The following is a 17,556-nucleotide window of genomic DNA, read 5'->3' as shown; positions in this document are numbered from 1 at the left end:
CTTTTCTAAGAAAAACAATTAATACTTTGAAATTTTATGAGTTTGACGATTAATTTCTCATTTCTAGACTTTTAAAGGATTATAATTATATATCTAATTTTTTTCTTTAAGTTTTAATCATCAAAATTGATGACAATTTATGTTTAAACAATGTACTAATTTTATCAACAAATGTTGAGTGCAGACTACAATAATTTTCATAAACATAAGGCATCATTCACATTATTGAGAATGACATACATAAACTCCAAAATGATTAGTCTTTATAAATAATAGAACGAACACAAATGTTAACTCACTGATATAAAAAATAACGACAATATACTAATTCTGAGCCTTAAAACCTTCATTGCACGTAACTAATTCCCAAACCTTTTTTTTATTACGGTTTTCAATGTAAACCCACAATTCTTCCTTTTAAAAAGGTTTTCAATGTTTTGTTTATAAAAGTGATCTCGTAGTTGATTAATCGCATAAAAAAATTCCATTGAAAACTATTGTTTTTTATAATAAAAACATGTATTTTCAAAACCAAAAAAAATTTATAAATTCATCAAGCTAATTTTAATAAAAAAATTGACTGTTTGAAAAAAATGGCATTAGTAGTCATCCAATTATTAGTAAGTTTCTTTTTGATTATCTAACTATTAGTAAATTTCTACTTTGATCATTCAACTATTTAATTTTGTTTTTTTTTGTCACAAGTTGATTGATAGTGACAACTTTTATAATTAACATAATAACAACTTTAACCCTCAATATTTATAAATTATATCAATTTAATCTTGGTTGTAAAAATTAACACTTAACATTTACACATTATGTAATTTAATCTTTTTTTTTACTTTTCTTTGTGACATTGAAGGTTTATTGTAAAAGAATAAGAAAAGATGAAAATTATTACGGTGGACTTTTTGGTGTTTCTATTTTTTTGAATATTGTCAATAAAATTTAGCTAATAAATTTAAATTTTTGGCTACTTAGTTGAAAGGATCACAAGAAAACGTAAATGTTCAATAAAAAATAAATTACATAACATGTAAATGTTGAGGTTTGATTTTAAAATCAATACTAAATTGAAACGATATATAAATGTTGAAAGTTGAAGTTGCTATTATGCTAAATTTAAAAGTTGTCACCGTTAGCTTAACTAGTGATAAAAAATACTAATAGTTAGGTGATCATTTTGTATCTTTTTATAGTTGGGTGACAAAAATAAATTTTCTAATAGTTGAGTGACTATTAGCATAGTTTATAAAAAATATAAATTTTATACTTTTAGAAATAATGAAATATTAAAGAAGAGTAGGTATTGAGAGAAGTCATGATAATCGGTAGATTTATAGGAGTGGAATAGGTTAATTTTAAAAAGAAGGAGTATTGTATAAAATTATAAAGTATATAGTTATCCCTATATCCTCTCTAAAAATAAATATAGATTTTTCTTTTCTAATTAAGCTGATGTTTGATAAATTTGCGATACTGAATTAATTAAATGTGTTATAATAAGAAGAATTAAACGGTCATGCCTCACGCATTTTCATCATGGGGAATTAGCAAATGAAACTATAATACATTTAATATAAGATAATGTATTTTTTTCTTATTATAACACATATACCGAAAATAGCCGGTAGGTTTAGCCAAAGAAAAAGAAAGAGAAAATAACCACTAGGTTAATATAAGATAATGCATTTTTGTTATAAATTTAAATTTAAATTCTTATATTTTTATTTTAAAAAATTATTCGTTTTATTTTTAAAATTTAAAATCAGATCTAGTTATTAATTTTATTATTATTTTTATTAGATTTGTTGATATAACATTTTGAAATAAAAATTCACTTGGTAACTATATAACTAAAAATTGGCGTTGTAATATACTTAACTTGAAATAATATTAACAACGCTAATAATTAATCCTAAAATTTGAAATATAAAAAGAAAATTAAAATATAAATATAAAGGTTAATTTTATATTTATAAAAAATATATAATGTAAATATTATTAAAAAGTTGACAGAGTTTGATTGTGATACTAAACTGAACTAAATTCAATAATCATAAATTCATAAAGTTAACCAATTTGATTGGTCACAAGCATGATTATTTCGATCTTTTAAAGAAACCTGTTAATTTGGCTATATTTCCATAAATACTGAAGATTGGTCACATGCATAAATTGTACCGAGGATGAGTGCATAAAGTACTATATGTACCAAAAATTTATTATTATCATTATTGGTATAAATGCATAAATTATCTTAACCTTTTAAAGAAACCTATTGCACATCTGACATTTATGTTACTAATGCATAAAATGAATGTGTTAAGAATAAATCTCATCATAGTCTAGTTGGGTCAATACAAAATTTTATATTTATTTTAGGTTTAAAAATAGGTTTAAATTTTTGTATAAGTTTGACTCTGTATAAAAATATTAAATTTGAACTCGACTCGATCCGATCGTATTAAAAAATATTATATTATTTTTATATAACAACAAATTTTAAAAATATAATACATCAAATACATTAAAATAAAATTTCCCTTGAAAAAACATTAAAAATTTATACTTAAATAATATTAAGATAGTTACAACTTAGCAAGTGAATGCATAATAACAATAAAATAGCAATAATATAATAGTAAAACGGTAGCAAAACAACATCAAAATCGCAGCAGACGAGAGCAAAATAGCAGCAAAACAATACTGAAATTTTTTTTAGGTAAATTTGGGTCGGGTTGAACCCAAGCCACCAAATTTACCTATGCCCTGACCCATTTAGAAAATAGACATAATTTTTTTGTCTAAACTTATTTTTCGAGCCTATATTTTTGTCTAAACTCTCTCACATTTTAGGCGAGCCTTCAGGATTAAGCGGGTGGCTTTACTAGTGAATAGGTTTAGTTGAGACATAGCAAACTCAACCACATGTTCTCTCTCTTTTTTTATTTTTATTTATTTTACATTTTTAAAAATATTAAATATCAAATTTGATCCCTCTAACATGCTTAGATTTGAGATTTAATCTCTATCATTTAATTTTTAGTATAATTTGGTCATTATATTAACTTCTTGATTAAAAGATTATGTGATTATATATAATCTCAATACACCAAAGTCTTAGATATTGACATACGGCTTTCCATTTCTTTTACATTTTAGTCACTTTTGTTTACATTATAAAACAATGGTCAAATTTTAATTTGGCTCATAAACTATGCTAAAACTTGAGATTTAATCTATATATTTTAATTTTTAACATAATTCAGTCCCTCTACTTTTATAATGTCATTAATTAGTCTAAATAGTTAATATTGTTAACTATTCCAATTAAAATGTTGACATCAATTTTTCTCAATAAGAGTATTCTAACTGAAAATTTTATTTTGTCATGACCATTTCGAATATGCGTGTTCAAGAAAAAATCACAATTAATATTTTCAACATTATTGTTACATGGTTATAAAGTAAATATTTTTTCTTCTAAATTTCCAAATATCACACCAAAAATTTCATAGAAGAATTTTAATGGTGATAACAATTAAATTTAAATTTAAATTAAAAAGTAAAAGATTACATTCCTGAAAATAAAAGTAAAAGACTAAATTCTAAATATTTAAAATGTATAAAAGTTTAAAACAGATTTTAACCTTCAAAATTTCACTCTATAAATTAATATAAATGAATTAAACCAATATACTTCAAAATTTCACATAATTTATATCTTAAATTTCAAAAAGTATAATATATACCTTTTCATTTTACCCGTTGGATGTGCAATATTTAGTACAATCTAAAAGTTCTGTTTAATAATTTTGGTATTTCAAGTTACAATTTTCTAGAAAAACCGAAAATGGCTGTAATGTGTTGACCATTTGGTTTCTTGAGCAGCCATTTCGGACAACTACCCAACAAGGGCCTAAGGAGGGTACAAATGGAATTCGATAAACACATGAGGTCTTTGAGCCAAAAAAGAATAAGAAAACACCGAATAAATTCACGGAATTGAAAATACAAAGCAAAAAGCGAAAAAGATCTCCAAAATTTGCGCATATCACTTTCCCCTCTCCGCAGTATTTCTCTGACCGGGTACGCTTCCTTCTCATAACTTCAATATTCATTCGATTACCCTGTTCTGTTTGATTTGTTTGTTGTTTACTATTTTAAGTACTGTAATTACCAGCTAATTCTGTATCATCTCCGTTTCTTCTGCCTTTGAGTTGTTCTTGTATTTAATTGCTATTCATAGATCTTTGTAGAGCGTAACATTTGTTACCGGAGGTGCTATATTTTACAGATCAAGTTTTTGATCATATAGATACACATTCTATTTTGTATATTTTTCTTTATTTAGTTATTATTGATTCTTTTACTTTTGACAAATAATAGGAAATCAATTAGTACATAACCTAATGGAGATCCAATAATCGTCGCTATGCTTCTGTTTTATTTATTTACTTTTTTTTTTTTTGCAGTGCGCGATGGTGTTTTTGAAGGGAGTATCAGCGCTATCCAGGCTAAGGTCACGTGTTGTAAGTTCGATGTGACTCTGATCTACCATATACCTTTTTTTTCCCTAGTAGGCTGTGTGCGTAAGGTCTTATATATTGAATTTATTTGTGCTGCAGAAACAGCATTCCAGTCTCAGCAATTCTGTTAGATGGCTTCAAATGCAGTCCTCTTCCGATCTTGTGAGTTATCTATTCTCTTCCTACTTTTTTTTTTTTCTTTTTGAACATTCTTGTATAAGTTGTACATGAAAGACACGCTATTCTCTGAAAAGAAGAAACTCCTACGTTGGATCAGCAGTATACACTTGTATGTTGCAGTAGCACCGTCTGTTTGGCATGATAGTGGGCTTCACTTAACACCCGTAAAGTTTTGGTCATGTCGAGTTTACCTGTAATATAGTGGATGCTATTACGGCCATTTCAATTTTTTTGCTGTTGTGAAAGATTTTGCACATCTTATTATAATGCACAGTAATTATAATTTAAAAAATTCTTTATTAATGATTTTTAAAATCATTTATGCATATTAGGATATTTTATTTACCCAAAAACTATTCACAAGTTGTAAATTGAATCTATTTACTATTTAGTTCACAGTCATGAGCTTAAAGCTATTGATTGTTAACTTATCACAACCCAATTCTGACAAATGTTGGTGACAGGAAGAGTCGAAACCGCCAAATAGTGGCCACAATGACACTTTGTGGCTGTATTTAAATCCTAGCCTGAAAGTGACAATCTTTTATTTGCATTACTGTTTAGTTATATATTTGGACTTCAAAATGGTTCATTTGCTACTTGGGTTTCCCATTTGGTCTTTTTAGCTTTTACTTGTATTCACCCTTGCTTATATTTGTAAATTAACTTATTTGGGGCCATTGCAGGATCTTCATTCGCAGTTGAAGGAATTGATTCCTGAACAACAGGTTTGTCTTATTTGTCTCAATGGGGTTCCATTTGTCCTTAAGGGATAGCTGCAGATGTAGTTACTATTTTAGCCAGTGCTGCTTAATTCATAACCACTTTTTATGTATGCCACTCCACTGATAAGTTGTTGAAGAGGCTCATTGTTAACTTTTAATCCTCACAAGTTTATCCAGCTAGTGTATAATCTATCACCTGTGTGATTCTGCCAATGAACATATGCAAGATCATAGCTTGTATCAAAATTGCCTTCACTAAATGGCTTCTTAGTTTTTTCCCAGGAGCGCCTGAAGAAACTGAGGGCAGAACATGGAAAAGTGCAACTTGGGAATATTACTGTTGATATGGTAAAACATATTATATGTTTCTAGTGTTGCACTAGTGAAAATTTCTTTTGTGTTTTGTTTCTCAATTCAAAGTTGGAAAATTTTGAATGGCTTGTGAGTATATGTTTGGGTTTCTCATTAGCTGATTTCTGCACTGTGTTTGAAAGGTCATTGGTGGAATGAGAGGAATGACAGGGTTGCTTTGGGAAACCTCATTACTTGACCCAGATGAGGTATGGTTCACTCACTTACCATTAGAAACAGCGTTTTGACCAGACTATTGTGCTAAGTTACTGTAATTACTGGAAGATAAAGTGACATTTATTTGGTAGATCTGAAAGGTGTTTTTCTTTTTCCAGGGAATTCGCTTTAGGGGCTTGTCAATTCCCGAGTGTCAAAAACTATTACCAGCTGTAAAGCCTGATGGAGAACCTTTGCCTGAGGGTCTTTTATGGCTTCTTTTGACTGGAAAGGTGTGTAATTGTGTATGAGGTTCTAATAATAACTGGATACCTATTTTGGCCTGTAGTGGTTGATGATGTGCCCTTTTCCTCCTCCACCTCAGGTGCCAAGCAAAGCTCAGGTTGATGCTTTATCTCAGGAATTGCGTGACCGTGCTGTTGTTCCAGGTTTGTAGCTTCTGGATTATTCCTTGCAAGTGTAAACCTTAAACAACTCTTACCTCTCACTTGGTTCAAGCTGTGCAATTCTTACTTGGATTTCTCTGTTTGGTTATAGATTACGTTTTCAAGGCCATTGATGCTCTACCTGTTTCAGCTCATCCAATGACCCAATTTGCAACTGGTGTTATGGCACTCCAGGTTGCTATGCTTAATCATGCATTTGGTTTTAGTTGTAAACGTTGATGTTCTGTGTTCTTCAGTTTCATGATAAGATACAATTTTGACAGTAGCTGTTGTTCTTCAAAAGTCAACTAGCAGATGGCAATGTTGCTCTCGGGTTTAAATGCATTCAATTTTAGTATTTTAAGACTGATTACCTGGCTTTAAACTACTATATATTTGAAAATCCCTTTTTGAATTCTTTAAACCACAAATTGTTATTTTATGCTCTCATTTCTCATCTCTTGGTAATCGGAAAACACCTCTTTCTAATAACTAGATAGCATCTGAGAATTAACTGGATAATCTTTATGGTTACGTTTTTGAGTTGCTCTAGTATATCTCTATATTTGCTGTTCTGGTGCTATCATTTCCTTTCCTTTTTTTTTCCCCCTTATTCTCTCCTATACATTATAGACTTTATAGGAGATGGACTTCTTTCTCCTATCATTATATATGTAGGTAGCTTCATTTTTAGAAGTACCTCCAAGCGTTAATGTTATGTTTTAAATCTACAGTGGCATCTGTAGGCGTAAACAGGGCATATCCAATTTCAAGCTTGTGTTGTTAAGTTTCTTTTTCCATGTATCTGAGTTAACAACTTTAATCTTTCAGGTTCAAAGTGAATTTCAGAAAGCATATGAGAAAGGAATTTCAAAGTTAAAGTAAGGCTTTCTAAGCAGTTATACTATGATCGCATAATTATCTTGTGGTCATGGATCCTTTGTGATATTACTTTGCTTTCAGGTATTGGGAGCCAACATATGAAGATGCTCTTAGTTTGATAGCTTGTGTGCCATTGGTAGCTTCGTATGTTTATAGAAGGTTAGTGAAGCATATGATAAAACCTTGTCTATAGCACAGATAAGTTGTTGGATGACTTTCATTTGTGAAATCTTCTTTTAGTGTTCCGAAAACCTGCAGCAGTTTGTTTGTGTACTTCTGAGTGATGGAGAACAAGAAGAGTTAAAGAGAGAAAATATTGAGTCTAGGAACTTTAGGGAGACAACAGGAAATAGAGAGGAAAGTGAGAAACAAGTTGAACCTGAGGGAGTAAAGGACAGGAAATCTGAAAGCAAAAAAAATTCTATAACCCAAATCTCTGTTAAAAACACACAGAACAAATTTATAGAAAGAGTTTGTAACACTTGGCATAAATTTGTGATTCCAAGTAACTAACTGTCTGCAGTGGTCCTTCATCAATGTGTTGATCTGATGGTCTGTTTAATTCAGTTTGGCCTGGCCTATCAATAAGAATTAGGGATGGCCATGGGGCAGGCAGGGCGGATTTTTGCCTGCCATGAAATTCCACGCCCATGCCTCAACCCCAACCCAACCCAGCATTAAAAGAATAAACCCGTCCCGACCCCGAAATTTTATAAAAAACCCAACACCAACACCAACACTGACCTGTCCCAAATTTATTTCATTTTATTTCTGGCAGCCACTAGTTTCTCAAAGAAACTTAGACAAAAAAGAATGTGGATTTCAAGCTGTTGGTGGGTGGTGGCTTTACAAACATTTGAAAATTATCCAAAGTTTTAGAATGAAACTAGCTCAAGATTATTCAAAGTCCAATGAACGATATAATAAAATGTTAATAAAACTCTTTCTCTCTGCTTCTTAACCCCAAAAATGTTGGCTTCATGAGAGGAACAAAAATCAAAGAAATTCACCTGAGAAATTCAAAGAAATTTATGCAAGAAAAACTGAAAAGAGAATGCGAAGCAAAGAACCTACTTTCACTGTCAATTTGTAGGGAGAAACAAAACCCCCAAGCCCCAACAGATGTCGATTGTTGCAGAGATGGTGAATACTGAAGACAGATATGGCGAAAGGATCAAAGGAGAATAAAAATCTAGTCACTGATAATTTTAGGGATTGTGGGGAATTTTTAGGGTTTCAACGCACTAAAGCTTAAAAAGAGGCGGCTGTAGCCAGTAGCCACTGGCTCGAGAAAGTTTTAGTATTAAAATCACTTGAGGGGTTAAATTGTAAATAAAAATATAAAGAGGGGTAATTTTGTAAATACCCTGGGGTGGGTGTGTTTATCCTAAACCCGACCAGACTATTTTTTTAAAAATTAAACCGATCCAACCCAAACCTGATTTCAGGAGAAAAAAAACCCAACCCTATTGAGTTGGAATCCGTCGGTTTCAGGTTTTTTTGCCATCCCTAATAAGGATGCTATTTCAATCTTATGAACCAACTGTACTGACATGTTAGGTGGCCCATCTGATCACACAGCTACATTGCCTTGTAATCCTTGTTTCATAAAATTATGTTTTCTAAATCGTGTTCTCTTTGGTTTTGAAGGATGTACAAGGATGGAAAATTTATTCCCATGGATGACTCATTGGACTATGGGGGGAATTTTTCTCACATGTTGGGATTTAGCAGTCACCAAATGCACGAGCTTATGAGGCTTTATGTCACCATACATAGGTTTGTTTTTGTTAATCTTCTATAGAGCATAAGATTTATGAGATACAGAATTTAAGTTCCGTATTTTACTTTTAATTTTACCAGTATGATATCTTCTAAAATATCCATCATCTTTTTGGTCAAATAATGTGTCACTATATTGATCCAGTTTCAATTTTGTGCTCCAGTGATCATGAAGGTGGAAATGTTAGTGCCCACACCGGTCACTTGGTAAGTTACAAATGGTTATTGTTATGGTTATAACTATTTTAAGTTGCCATGAGTTTTCAGTATCTCTGATCTCTGGTTATAACCATCTCATACTGAGGTCATCTGTTCAAGTTATCAAACAAATTGAAAAATTTCCAGCTTATGCCAATCTAACTGATGCTTGGTTTTTTATTTTTCTTATTGATGATCTGTATTTAGGTGGGTAGTGCGCTTTCAGATCCTTATCTTTCCTTTGCAGCTGCATTGAATGGGTTAGCTGGGCCGCTTCATGGTCTGGCTAATCAGGTATTAGATCTTCCTTACTTGAGTTTCCTATCATTATTGCAAGTTATTTTCTATAACTAGGTTTTAGCAAATATTACGTGTTATATAGAGCAATATGCTTTTTTGCTTCTAAAACTTATTTGTGTTAAGCTTTGGTCCATAACTTCCTTAAGCTTTATAGGTATTTAGCTGATGGTAATGATTCTAAATTTCAAGTGAGTTTGACTTTATGGAGTCTTTTTAGCCAATGGTTAAAGTTTAGTCACTGCTTGTATTTGAATGTTTACTGCAGCCAAAAGTTCTTGACTGGAAGAAAATAGTGATATTGATTATTCATAAACTTCCTATCATATGATTCTACCAAATTCTTGTAGATGGGTTCATTCTGTCTCAAATCCCTCCCGCCATTCACTAATAGAAAAAAGTGCATGAATAGGTAATGTGTCCCCAAGGCCTATAATAGGTTTTCATTCATCTTTTTTCGAGTCTGGTTGTTCCTAGGTGCTTTCCATGCCTTACATTACTCATAGAAGCAGAGATATCTTGCTTCAAATGTTTATATGGTTTGTGTGTCTTGCTACTCCCAATTCAATCAGAGCTTTCTAAATCTGTTGATCTTTGCAAAGCCACTATTGCAGCTTGGGATCATCTAATTTCCTAGAAGAAAACAATGAACTACTAGCATGGACATCCCCTGATTTCTTTTTACTGCCATCATAATAATCTTTACCCATTTAATTTGGTTAATGTACCATCACCGAGTAGTAGGGATTCTGAATCTAAAATTATGAACAAGTTTGCATCCTGGTGATTGTTGCTACATGTTTCATTGCAGGAAGTGCTACTTTGGATAAAATCTGTGGTAGATGAATGTGGAGAGAACATATCCAAAGAACAGCTGAAAGACTATGTCTGGAAAACACTGAACGGTGGAAAGGTATTGTCTGAAGTTTATTTGAATATAAGATTTAGTTTAACTATTATTTATGAAAATTCTTATGCCTCGAACATTTATTATAGCACCTGCTTATCTAGTGACACCTTAAGTTTGTAACTCTTGGTAGATGTGTAAATTTCGTTCCTGCCTCATTATAATCATTTTGTTTTGTTGCATCTGATCTCAATACTCCTATTGAACTCAGGAGGAAAGGGATTCAGTGCTTATAAGCATCTTGTGGTTGCTTAGAAATTTCTATTTGTTTTGAGCTCTTTTGCTGCCTTCCTTTGAAACTGTTGTTTGAGATTGCATTTTACCTTTCAAGGTCCTCAGTTTTGGAGTTGAGCTAAAAAGCTGGGTTTAACATCATTGGATGCCCAATAGCACAATTTGTTTTCAGTTCTTATTAGAAGCTCAATTAGATTACCTTTATGTCTTAATTCGATGTACTTTCTGTTTGCAGGTTGTCCCAGGATTTGGTCATGGAGTGTTGCGTAAAACTGATCCAAGATACATGTGTCAAAGGGAGTTTGCTTTAAAGCACTTGCCTGATGATCCGCTGTTCAAGCTGGTTCTCACTTATGCCTTAATGAGAGAATGTTAATGATTGTCATTTGTCCTCCACTGTTTACACTTCTACTTAATTGCTAAGGATAAATAATTTTCATCATTGCAGGTTTCACAGCTTTATGAAGTGGTGCCTCCTATTCTTACTGAGTTAGGCAAGGTAATTTCTTATTTACATTCTTTGAGGTTTGAGCAGAAATCTTTTGACGAAATTGCGGATGTTGCCTTTTCTAAAAAATCACAAAAGAATGACATTGAGTGCAGTGGTGAAGTTCAGAAGACCGTGTAAAATTTAATATTGATGGATAGAATCTGAAATCCTTGCTAGCTTGGTTTATTATTTGATATGAATGGTAAAATTGGGGAAATAGGATAAGGAAAGGTAGGAATCCTCATGGTCCCTTCGCTGTAGTCATTAAAGCCAATGCCACTTAAGTAACTTTTAGATATGGGTATGTGTCTGGCATGAGTGTTTTTTTTCCCATACCTTCATGCCCTTATCCATATATTTGATAGACATGGGTTCTTCAAGAAAAGTTACGAGTTGCGACTTTTAATTACAATTTTATATTGTTTCGTTGAATACTAGGTCATTATTTGGCAACTAAACTAAAACTTCAACGTGAATAGATTAGCACAAGAGATACATCATTTCTATTATGTTAAATTGGAATGTGGAATTTTGGGATGCTTGTAGGTTAAAAACCCTTGGCCCAATGTTGATGCACACAGTGGAGTGCTGCTGAACCATTTTGGTTTAACTGAAGCTAGGTACCATCTGAAGCTTTTCTTTCATGTAGTATAAACACATTTCATTTTTTCAGTAGCATGAACAACTGTTGTTACTGATCTAGTAAATCTTCATTTTCCAAAGGATAATTTTTTTTCCAACTTTATGTGCAGATACTATACCGTTCTTTTTGGTGTATCAAGGAGTATTGGAATTTGCTCTCAGGTTTGTTTTGCTGCTATATTTTATCTGCTTTTTTGTGGATCACCAGGTGTTGCTTCAGTTTATATATGTTGTTTTCTGTTGGTACAGCTAATATGGGACCGAGCACTAGGATTGCCCCTCGAAAGGCCAAAAAGTGTTACAATGGATTGGCTTGAAAATTATTGCAAGAAAGCTAAAGCAGCTTAAAATCGGTGGATGAATTAATTAAGCATAATAATTTCTCACAAGGATTGGTCTTGTGATGAGTGTAGCAGCTACCTACATGGTCAACGGCAAGCTGTTTCGTTTTTTTAATAATTTACTGGGGAAATTAGATGTAAACGCGGACGCCGATTTGTTCAGTAGTTGAGCTATCTCAATAAAATTTGCCATGTTTTAGGTATTGCGGATTATCTTTTATTGAAATTTTGTTTCATAAAATGGTTTGGTAGATATAATAATACCAAGAGAAATTAAGGGTAAGTCTAATTAAACAGTGGTCAGTTTTTCAATGATTTGTATGAGTAGTTTTAACCTGTTAAAATCAGTAATGGGCTCCGTTAGTTTTACGTAAATACGGTTGAGATTACAGTAATGGGCTCCGTTAGTTGTACGTAAATACGGTTAAGATTACAGTAATGGGCTCCGTTAGTTGTTACGTAATCATGGTTAAGTTACAAAGACGGGATTGAGCTTCATATTGTTCTTGTCAGTCTTTCATGCATGGATGACGTCATAGTTGGAACTCTGAATAGTTGGCGGGGGAGGGTAATTGTGCTTCTGCCACTTTTGCATGTGTTGAGAGATCAGTCTTTATGGATGTCGATTATTCGTTTCATATTTCTCAAATATATATTTTTTACTATTATGTTTATCTAATCTAGATTAATGAGAAATGATCTAAAATCAAGACTGATTCAAACAAAATTAATTCAAAAATTTTAATTCATATTAACTTTAATGATCCAACTCATAATTAATCAATCCAACCTGTTTAATTGATAGATCTAATACAATGTATTATGCATTTATATTAACTTTAACGCATTAATAGTTCATCACAATTTTTTATTTATGCACAAGTCTTTTTCCTTGTGCTATTTATTTTAAATATTTTATTCAGTATCATATATTTCCTTAAAATGCCTTTAATAACTTAACGTGGGATATAAACTAGTAAACAAATCAAACCACCGCTTGCTATGCAGTTTAACCCACATTAAAACAGGGACGTGCAGAAAATATCAATGATCAATATTCTACCAAGGACGTAAAGCTTCTAAAAGAACGTGGACTCCGGAATTCTTAAGCATCGCAAACTACGCAGTACGACTGGTATTCACTTACTATAAGATTTTTTAAGTTCGAAAGATATGACATTAATGAGTCCATTAAACATACCAACATGAGGAGGAAACAGATAAAGCATACAAGGTTTCAATAATCAAACTTGAAGCAAGTCCGTTTTATGTCAGTACGAAGCTTATTACAGCAAACTACAGAGGGAAACTGAAACATGACCATGTCCAAACTGTGTTCTTTCCATAGAGCATCTACCTGCAATATTGATTTTCTGATGGAAATCAGTTTGCAAACAAAGTATATAAGCAAAGTTCAAAAAATAGAGCAATTCTGACTATCATTTTGGATATATCACCAACCCTACCTAGTGTTCTAAAACAAAAACTCGAGGCCTTGGCACAAAAATATAAAAGCCATCAACATGTAAAATTAGTTCCGTTTCAACAAAACATCATAAAAGCTAATAACATATTTGACATGCTTCCATTTGGTAGAAAGTTGGGCAGAGCACGGGAATAAAAGCCACAGCCAAAGATAATGTTAGCCTTGGTACATGAAATTTCCTTGGTTATTAGGCTCTATTTGTTTCGTTAACTAGGCTCCTGGAAAATACAACTTTTGTGAAGAGTATTCTACTTGAAGCTAATATTTTATGTTGTTTGGGTGATGCCACATGAAACATTTTGTTGTTTTGGAGATATTGTGAAACACATTTGAAGTTTTGAAATTAATATTGTTATTTGCTAATTTACTTCCAAAACAAATCATTTTTAATACAAATAAATTAAATAAAATGTGTTAATATTGCAATCATGAAAGAAAACCATAAATAATATCCAATCACATATTGATAACCATCGGCTTACATCTTAAAAAGAAAACAAAAATTGGAAAAGAATTAAAGAAAACAAAACAAAAGAAACTGAACCTTCAATAAGATTATCATGATCATCAATTCCCCTTTAGCATTCTCCTTAGACCTAATGAACACAACTTTTTATTGGCATCGCCTTACCCTAGAAACCCTTATCCGTATCTTTGAAAGGGCAAATTGTTTTAGGTAAATATAAACTATTAATAGCAGCCATAAACCTAGTATAAATAGTAATTAGATACTTTAGGCTTGGACACTATGGTTAGAGGCTCTACAAAAACTAAAGCCTACTTTCTTTTTTGCTCTAACTTCCATTTAACGTCACTTTAGCTTTGCTCTGGTTTTTCTTTTTTTTTTGGAAGCTTCAATTTTCCTTTTATTCTTCCTACTTCCCCTCACTGCATAACTTGGGTTACACTTCAAGGAGTCCTATTATAATAACATTTGATTCTCTACATAACAGCTTAACAGAATTATGAGATGGAAAAAGTAACAATTTAAAGACCAACTATAAAAATAAAAACAGCAGCAGATAAGACAATTTACATTCCACTTTAATTTTTCAACAATGCAAAAACGGGTGGTGCTACATTGCAGTAATATGGGCAATTTCATCCATTGCACATGAAATTTTATTATGACAAGATAACATTGTCACATCTACTCAATGTTCAAGATGAAAATTGCAACAAGTGAAATTTTGAAAGGTCAGGGATGAAAATGAAATTATGGTCGAAGTTTGACAGGCTTCAGTGCAATTAATCATTTTAATTAGGATGATAATAATTTCACTCTTATACTAACTTTACAGAACCCTAACAGATATCCCAGATCAGCCATCCATGGAATATGGATTAAACAGCCATTTCAAACAACACTGGGGAAAGTAGCAGTGGCTTTTAAGAACAAGTTTAGTGTCAATGCCTTCAATGGCAAACAACATATTAGACAAAGCTTTCTGTGAATTAAATATGCAATATAGCTTACACAAATTATACAATTTTTGTAGAAGTAACACTACCAACAAACAACCAGTTGCAGCAACGAATTCCCCTATTTAGATTCCAAAACCACTCTAGACCCCAAAATGTAAGCATCAAACTCATTGTCTAATGGTGACAGAAATATAAACTAAGAAGAAAACACCTACGCTGTGATATTGGCCATTAATATATTTCCAAAGTTTCAAAACCATGAACCGGTTTCACATAATTGCAATATCCTAATGCCCTAATATTTTAAGAACCACATAATTGTCACACATGGAATAGGTTGAATTAGGTTAAGATTCAAAGTGAAGAGGTAAAACTGGCTCAAATTTTACATAAATAGCAAAATCAATACAAGATTTTTTTAAAGAAAGAAAACGGTTATAGCTAGTTCCAGAACATAAAAAATAGAACCCTTTTTTTTTATCCACCACCAAATGTAAAAATTGCAAAAGCATAGATCTTTCATCTAAAGGACAAAAACCCAAATCTGGATAACAAATTCGATTATCAAACCGTAGAGCATCCGAGTCGAATCTAGTGAGTAGACCTGATCTCAATCACAAAGTATAATGAAAGAGGGAAGGAAACAGCAGAAGCGATAGAAAGGGGAAAAAGGGAAGACCTGATCTCAATGGGAGTGAGAAGAAGATTGTTGTTGGTGATGATGAGAGGAGGAAGGAGCATAAATCCTGTTGTAGACCTGCTCCCCGACCAGATAAATGCCAAAGGCAACGAGGGCGATGCCTAGGCCAGGGGTGGCGTGGCGGAGCTGATTGCTGAGCATCGGATGCTTCCTCCACTCGTCCCTCCTCTTGAAGAATTCCCCTGTTGATCCAAGTGGCTTCCCCATTCTCTCGCTCGTTCTCTCTCTGCTCTGCTCTGCTCTGTTCGGCGTTTTCAGATTTTGGGCTACCCTCCATTCTGTCACTATTTCTTATATATACCACTCTCCCTATGGTTAAATTTTTGACTAATTCACCTATGGTTAAAAGAAAAACTCGAAACAAACGAAGAAATACTCCTTGATACTTATTTTTTCAATATTAAAAAATTCATATTGACGTGAAATTATTATTTTTATATATAAAGCTTTTCTTTAATACTTATTTAAATTCATTAATTCATTTAATAAATAAAATCATACAATTCAAAGAAAAAATAGTAAATACTCGTCGTAGATGGTAAATGACAAGCTCCATCAACATGATAAAGGCTTTAGCCTCAACATCGATAGAATATTATTATACGTTGACAATTAGTTTTGTCACAACTCAAGCACGACGTGTCTAGAGTAATTGCAAGCACTTAAAACGATAAGGAAATCAACCCCAGATGGTCCAAAGCGGCGAGCAAAAATTGACAAAAGAATTGAACATTCACCAATCTAGAGAGAACGACAACAAAATCATCCCTAAAATCACTTATAAAACTAAGATTATATGCATAAGCAATACTAAAGAACGTGCTACAAGAACAGATAAAAATTTCTAAAACTGAAGACTTATTAAACAATAGAAAAATAAAGAGAAAACATATAAAATTTAAGACAACACGAATCTAAATCGACACGTGAAATCATTTTTAGCGAATGACAAATACCGTCATCTATCCATCACAACTTGTAAAGACAACAAATATACCAACAAAAGATATCTACAAACTGAAAAAAAGAGAAGACATGTGTAGTGAATGAGAAGAATAAAAAAATAAAGAGTTGATGGGAGAGGAAAAAGGCTAGCGATAACCAACATGGACGCTGGCACGGACAAATAGTCTGATTCGAGATTTCCTAATAATTGACTTAGTGAAATCTTATATTTTTTATATCAGAAAAAGAAATGATCCGTCAGGTTCAGAATTGATTTTTAATAATAGGTCAGATCGTACCGATAAAAATCCGTTTTATTCCATTTATTCCAACGCAAGGATTCAACAATCGTTTAATGAAACTATTCATACGCTCTTGAATAGAAATAAAGAATCTCAATCTTTGATAATTTTGTCATTATCTAATAGTTTTCGCATGGGCCCATTCAGCGGTGTAAAATATTACAATGTGATAAAACAATCAATTAAAAAAGATCCTCTAATTCCAATTAAGAATTTATTGGGTCCTTTAGGAACAACCCCTAAAATTGTGAATTTTTATTCATCATTTTACCCTTTAATAACTCATAATTAGACATTGGTATCGAAATATTTGGAGCTTAATAATTTAAAATAGGCTTGCCGTTGAACAAAATAAAAGATCAGAAACAAATGGCTTGGAGAAAAAGTTGTTCTTTAATATTTAAAATGAGAAAAATATATTTAAACCCATATTTTTAACTATTACAATAACAACGGTATCAAATGATTTAAGACTTAATCAACATATTAAGGTGAAAAGAAAAAATGCTTCTAAAAAATCGCATTAATAATT

At 32.0% G+C, this 17,556-nt stretch overlaps 2 protein-coding genes across 3 annotated transcripts; one reads left to right on the top strand and one right to left on the bottom strand.

The window, feature by feature from the left end:
- The first annotated feature begins 3,940 nt into the window (after nucleotides 1–3,940).
- On the top strand, nucleotides 3,941–12,369 carry LOC105769090 (citrate synthase, mitochondrial). The gene is made up of 20 exons (XM_012589506.2): nucleotides 3,941–4,095; nucleotides 4,482–4,538; nucleotides 4,635–4,697; nucleotides 5,402–5,443; nucleotides 5,723–5,788; nucleotides 5,935–6,000; nucleotides 6,127–6,240; nucleotides 6,333–6,396; nucleotides 6,506–6,588; nucleotides 7,225–7,274; nucleotides 7,357–7,434; nucleotides 8,926–9,054; nucleotides 9,222–9,264; nucleotides 9,463–9,549; nucleotides 10,364–10,465; nucleotides 10,929–11,036; nucleotides 11,142–11,192; nucleotides 11,730–11,803; nucleotides 11,936–11,987; nucleotides 12,075–12,369. The coding sequence occupies exons 2-20, from the start codon at nucleotides 4,488–4,490 to the stop codon at nucleotides 12,171–12,173; spliced, it is 1,422 nt and encodes a 473-aa protein (XP_012444960.1). The 5' UTR covers nucleotides 3,941–4,095; nucleotides 4,482–4,487; the 3' UTR covers nucleotides 12,174–12,369.
- Nucleotides 12,370–13,268: 899 nt separating this feature from the next.
- LOC105769089 (NADH dehydrogenase [ubiquinone] 1 beta subcomplex subunit 3-B) lies at nucleotides 13,269–16,057 on the bottom strand. 2 transcript variants are annotated; one of them, XM_012589505.2, is made up of 2 exons: nucleotides 15,757–16,057; nucleotides 13,269–13,539 (listed from the first exon to the last, which is right to left on the bottom strand). In XM_012589505.2, exon 1 carries the CDS (start codon nucleotides 15,982–15,984, stop codon nucleotides 15,763–15,765), a length of 222 nt encoding a protein of 73 aa, XP_012444959.1. In that variant the 5' UTR covers nucleotides 15,985–16,057; the 3' UTR covers nucleotides 13,269–13,539; nucleotides 15,757–15,762. The 2 variants fall into 2 exon arrangements, with proteins under 2 accessions (XP_012444959.1, XP_012444958.1); XM_012589504.2 differs by having other exon boundaries at nucleotides 13,269–13,523; nucleotides 15,757–16,055.
- Between the last annotated feature and the right edge of the window lie 1,499 nt (nucleotides 16,058–17,556).

This window comes from Gossypium raimondii, chromosome 5 (genome assembly GCF_025698545.1).
Source record: "Gossypium raimondii isolate GPD5lz chromosome 5, ASM2569854v1, whole genome shotgun sequence".
Taxonomy (NCBI): Eukaryota; Viridiplantae; Streptophyta; class Magnoliopsida; order Malvales; family Malvaceae; genus Gossypium; species Gossypium raimondii.
This window is presented reverse-complemented; position numbering and strand designations above follow the sequence as displayed.